The sequence below is a fragment of the Rhinopithecus bieti genome, unplaced genomic scaffold, assembly GCF_001698545.2.
Source record: "Rhinopithecus bieti isolate Rb0 unplaced genomic scaffold, ASM169854v2 scaffold_11964, whole genome shotgun sequence".
Taxonomy (NCBI): Eukaryota; Metazoa; Chordata; class Mammalia; order Primates; family Cercopithecidae; genus Rhinopithecus; species Rhinopithecus bieti.
The window spans coordinates 487,637-493,678 of NW_016807677.1; the positions used below are offsets into that span (position 1 = coordinate 487,637).

Sequence of the window (6,042 nt, forward strand, 5' to 3'; positions counted from 1 at the left end):
CCAGGATGGTCTCGATCTCCTGACCTCGTGATCCGCCCGTCTCGGCCTCCCAAAGTGCTGGGATTACAGGCTTGAGCCACCGCGCCCGGCCAAAACTATTTAATGGTTGTTTTAATTGGCATTTCTCTAATGATTGATGATAATAAATTTTTTAATCATTTGGTTATAAGTTGTCTGTCACATCTTTTGTACCTTTTTTTCTTTCTTGTTCTTCTTTTCTTATTGATGAAATTCCTTCTATTTTTATTTTTTTAAAAAAACTTCTGTCCTCAAAATCTGCTTCCATCCTTTGAATTTTTTTTTTTTGAGATGGAGTCTCACTCTGTCGCCCAGGCTGGAGTGCAGTGGTGTGATCCTGGCTCGCTGCAACCTCCGCCTCCCAGGTTCAAGCGATTCTCCTGCCTCAGCCAAGTAGTTGGGTCTACAGGCACCCACCACCACATCTGGCTAATTTTAGTAATTTTAGCAGAGATGGGGTTTCACCATGTTGGCCAGCCTGATCTCAAACTCCTGACCTCAGGCGATCCGCCCACCTCGGCCTCCCAAAATGCTGGGATTACAGGCGCCTGCCATCACGCCTGGCTAATTTTTATTTTTAGTAGAGATGGGGTTTTGTCATGTTGGCCAGGCTGGTCTCGAACTCCTGACCTCCAGTGATCTGCCCACCTAGGCCTCCCAAAGAGCTGGGATTACAGGCGCGAGCCACTGTGCCCGGCCCCATCATTCATGTTGAATGACTACATAAAAGTAATGTGATTCACTATACGCCACATATAAGTCTATATCTACTTTTCTCTATTGACAGAATGGTTACTCTGAAAGTCCGTGTAAAACTCTCAAAGTAAGAGTTGTTTCAGTGTGGTGAGTATAAGCTCAATATAGGAAGCCAAAGGTTTTGGCAAAGTACTAATTGCTAGTGGAAACAGGTTGGCTCTGGTGGCATGATAAACTCAGTGTAAACAAACTAAGATGAAGAGGTGCCAAAATAGTAACAGAAGGGCATGTGCCTGCAATGCTTCCAACTCTAGCCAGATTTATGTCTGTTTATAGCCAGAAGGACAAGCGTTCTGTTGCTCAGCTGCTACACTGTTGAGTTCTTCTCTGACCTCCAATGGTGACAGAAGCTAAGAATCTGTTTGGCAAAATTTCCTTCAGCCACATACTCATAAATCATACTTTCTCATTCCTTATTTTTCCTATTTTTCACTCTGCTTTCTCCCCTACAATCTTCTAAACCAGTTTCCCATTCTGGGCCCGTATCATAGAATTCTGGGAGAGATTTCAGAGACTGAAAACATCATCTTAAAAAAAATCAACGCTGACTTTGTTTTTCCCTTGCATCCATCACTCATCTGTCTTGCCTTTACCTCTTTTTTCTTCAGCCCTTTCTGAAAGGCCAAAAGTCAGCTATGCACCTGAATGTTTTTTTAAAAAAATAAACAAAGGGAAAATGCAAACACTTCTCCTTCTCTCAAAAGAAAAACACTATTATTCTTTTCAGAGAGAGAAGGGGAGCAATTTCTGGTTTGAAAGATTGTGAGTATCTCCAGAAGACTAACATATTTGAGAAAAATCCTAATTCTTCTAGTGTATATGCTCCTTATAGGAGGAAGCTGGACTTGATTTTAAATTTGGTCCCAGAAAGAAAACCATTTTTTCTGATTAGTGAGATGTTATTCTGATTTTTTTCACAGTAAGGCTAAGGATCAGATTTTTTAAAAAGTCTGTCCTAACAGGACTAAGCTACAAACGATGCCACTCATTGGAATAGAAGAAGCACTTTGCTTGGGAGGGCCTTTGAAGTGCTGAGCTTAAGAACAAGTCTCATTTGCCTACAGGTCAAAAAAGCTTTTATAGTTCTTCCTTTTACATCTACTTTCTATAGCTACACATGACTTGCTTTCTACACCTACACTTACCACCTCAGTGTCCTATGTTAAAAACATTTATTTAAATAGCTTTTACTAGGTTATTTTTTTTTTTTCTTTTAAAGAAAACAGCCTGACAGCTTTGGGATCACAACTGGCATCTGTTACTATGGAACCACCTGTTATCTGGTCTCTTTTTGCACAGTGGAGAGGACAGGGGAGGGGAGGGACTCAAAATAAAACCAACAACAAAAACGAACAAACAAAAAACCCCAATTTCTGCTCTAAACAAACAAACAAAAACCAACTTTTGTCCCAAACTTAAATTCCAATTGCAATTAAGGACTCAAAGAAACTTAATTTGGGAAGACCCCATTCTAGGTCATCATATCTGCTGCTATTGGCTCCTCTACTTACCAGATTGTTGCTTCAGCTGCTCTTTTTGGATTGCCGCAAACTGTTTGGCATCAGCCAGGGAGCCAAAAAGAGCAGCAAAGGGGTTACTTGAGATGTTGTTGTTATTCTCCTGGTCTGTCATTTCACTTTAAGGTATCCTCCATCCAGACCTAGGGGGAGGGGCTGTTCAAAGGACAGGTATTAGACACAAGAGGGCAGATAACACAATAGCTGTAATATGCCCGTGATTGTTTCTTTTCCCATTTCTCAAATACAACACATTTAAAAAGACTTTGGGTTAAGATTTTCCAATTCCTGTCCCCAAACTCAAGACGTTTTTGGCAAAATGGTTACAAACCTACCAGCTGGATTCACTGGCTTGATTTGGGGATAGCTAAAACTAAAAAGTCTAAAACATTTCCAGCTGGAATGCATTTATCTGTTGACATGCTTTCATTTGCTATACCTTTAAGAAAATAGGTTAAGTGGAAAGAATTATTGAAGTCAAAGAGAGAACTCACCTACTAATCGTAATAACAATGTGGCACTGAAAAATAATAAGACAAGAATTATGGATTTCCCAAGAATTATTAAGCTGGCAGTCTAGTTCTCATTAACTGGGGCGAGGACAAGGCACTTCTATGACTTAGGGCTGGGGCTGGAAATTCCTCAGCTACATATAAATTAAGTAAAAACCATGTCTTAGATTTGGACTCTGGCAATCAGGTCTGGAAGCAGTTTAGCTGTATGTTGTGGGTTTTTAACATAGATTAAGCAATCTATTTATTTCTAGGCTTAAAAATACTGATATTTCTTCCATTAAAAATTAAATGGTCTTTGCTTCATGCTATATCTAACCTTCGCTGTTTACCTGATTTCTTGAAATAATACTGAAGAAACACAAATTTCAACGGTCAGGTCTACTGTGTAATATGAAATATATACACCTCAAAGGTGTTTAGTAGAGCTGACTGAGCCTGCATTCACACTCTTCTGATTACATTTCCTCATTCGAGACCAAGGGAACTCAGTGGCACAACAGAATAAGCAGGGCTCCCTGAAAGGCTTTCTCCCCTTTCTGAAATTTTAAAGCCATGACATAGAAATATTAAATACAAGCCGGGCGCGGTGGCTCATGCCTATAATCCCAGCACTTTGGGAGGCCGAGACGGGCGGATCATGAGGTCAGGAGATCGAGACCATCCTGACTAACACGATGAAACCCCGTCTCTACTAAAATACAAAATTAGCCGGGCGTGGTGGCAGGCGCCTGTAGTCCCAGCTACTCGGGAGGCTGAGGCAGGAGAATGGCGTGAACCCGGGAGGCGGAGCTTGCAGTGAGTGGAGATCGCGCCATTGCACTCCAGCCTGGGCGACAGAGCAAGACTCCGTCTCAAAAAAAAAAAAAAGAAAAAAAGAAATATTAAATACAACCCTGAAAAGGGTGGGAAGAGACAAAGGGCATGAATATTTTGCTCACAAGGATCTTGAATTGCTACAAGGACAGAGACCTTAGAAATAGTGGGGGTAGGGGTATAAAGGAAGAAAAAAAGAACATTTGATCTACCTTTAGTTTATTGAGGCAAGACTCCTCACAAGATCATATTAACAAAAGTTAATGTGGGTCAGGTGCAGTGGCTCATGCCTGCAATCCCAGTACCTTGGGAGGCTGAGGCAGGTGGATCACCTGAGGTCAGGAGTTCAAGACCAGCCTGGCCAACATGCTGAAACCCCATCTCTACTAAAACACGAAAATTAGCCAGGCGTGGTGGCTGGCAGGTGCCTGTAATCCCAGCCACTTGGGAGGTGGGAGGCTGAGGCAGGAGAATTGCTTGAACTTGGGAGGCGGAGGTTGCAGAGAGCCGAGATTGCACCACTGCACTTCAACCTGGGTGACAGAGCGAGACTTCGTCTCAAAAAAAAACCCAAAAAACCCAAAAACTAATGTGGTCGAAAAAGTTACCCTTATTTACCAGAGAAAGAGATGATTTATAACATTTCTTGACAATTCTGAGGCATCTTCAGCACTTGCTTCATGCTCCTCTGCCATTTTTTCCACACAAGAGCTAACGGCTAATTAGCTGTAATGACTTAGGCAGTCTAGTCTCCTCTCAGTGCAGCTCAAAGCTTTACTGCTTCAAGGAATTTAACTGTTATTTGGATTTTTAGTAGAGATGGAGGATCACCATGTTGGCCAGGCTGGTCTTGAACTCCTGACCTCAAGTGATCCTCCCACCTTGGCCTCCCAAAGTGCTGGGATTATAAGCATGAGTCACTGCACTTAGCCTTCTGTATTTTATTTTTTGCTATGTACATTTTATTTATTTATTTATTTGAGACAGAGTCCGCTTTATTTATTTATTTATTTATTTATTTATTTATTATTTGAGACGGAGTCTTGCTCTGTCACCCAGGCTGGAGTGCAGTGGCCAGATCTCAGCTCGCTGCAAGCTCCGCCTCCCGGGTTTACGCCATTCTCCTGCCTCAGCCTCCTGAGTAGCTGGGACTACAGGCGCCCGCCATCTCGCCCAGCTAGTTTTTTGTATTTTTTTAGTAGAGACTGGGTTTCACCATGTTAGCCAGGATGGTCTCGATCTCCTGACCTCGTGATCCGCCCGTCTTGGCCTCCCAAAGTGCTGGGATTACAGGCTTGAGCCACCGCGCCCAGCCTGCTCTGTATATTTTAGTCAAGCTTAATAATGCAAAAAGGGAAAGATACCATATTTAGTATTGAAATTAATGAGGGGGCTTTTCCCCATGTAATTACTGCATAAGTTTAATTATTTCCTCTAGTTAATGTAAAACCACCAAGAATTGTCTTATTGTTAGCTGACCACCCTTCTACTTCCATCCTAAAATACCTCAAATCCCAGAGGTATTTTTAAAAAGTATACTGAGCTCTTGTTATTTTTCTCTCTAAAACATCACATTCATTTTTTCCTTTGGGTATCCACTCCACTCAATCCAGAAGAGGTTGACCAGTTCAGAAGGGGTTGACTTCACCCACTAGTCCCAGGAATGAACATACAAGTCTGGCTGGGCTAAAAAGAATACAGCATTTTCCGGCCAAAGCAATTGATCCAGGAGTGGGCAAAAGACACCATGGATGCCTAACAGAGTCAGTGAATACCAGCTTCATGACTTCAGTTGAACCTACAGAAAAGTGAGCTTTTTCCTGCTTGAGATGCTAGGCCGGTAAGTTAGAGTTGCCATCTTTACACCATTTAGAAAAGGCCTAGCCTAAAACCAAGCCAACATACACTAGAAAATAGAATTGAGAGATGGAAAGAGAAGTCTGGACTTTTCAGTTATAAAAACCAATAAAATTTCCCTAAATGCCTAAACCAGTTTGATGTTTTTTAAAACACAACTGAAAAGTGGCCAGATTATTACAAAGGACATGGATCACCTGCAACACATAAGCAGAAAGAAAGCTGAAAGCCAGGAATACGGCATATATGACAGGGAAGCTCTTAAGACTATCAAGAAGGCCGGGCACGGTGGGTCATGCTTATAATCCCAGCACTTTGGGAGGCCAAGGCGGGCAGAACATGAGGTCAGGAGTTCGAGACCCGCCTGACCAACATGGTGAAACCCCATCTCTACTAAAAACACAAAAAAATGTAGCCAGGTGTGGTGGCGTGCACCTGTAATCCCAGCTACCCAGGAGGCTGAGGCAGGAGAATCGCTTGAACCTGGGAGGCAGAGGTTGCAGTGAGCCAAGATCATGCCACTGCATTCCAGCCTAGGCAACAGAGGGAAACTGTCTCAAAAAAAA

General features: G+C 42.4%; 1 protein-coding gene across 1 annotated transcript in view; it reads right to left on the reverse strand.

Moving 5' to 3' along the window:
• The window catches only part of UBE4A (ubiquitination factor E4A), a 46,893-nt gene that overhangs the window by 34,557 nt on the left and 6,294 nt on the right, over positions 1-6,042 (reverse strand). The window contains 1 exon segment of the mRNA XM_017883067.1: positions 2,286-2,447. Within this exon segment, the coding sequence (XP_017738556.1) occupies positions 2,286-2,406 (121 nt within the window). The 5' untranslated portion in view covers positions 2,407-2,447.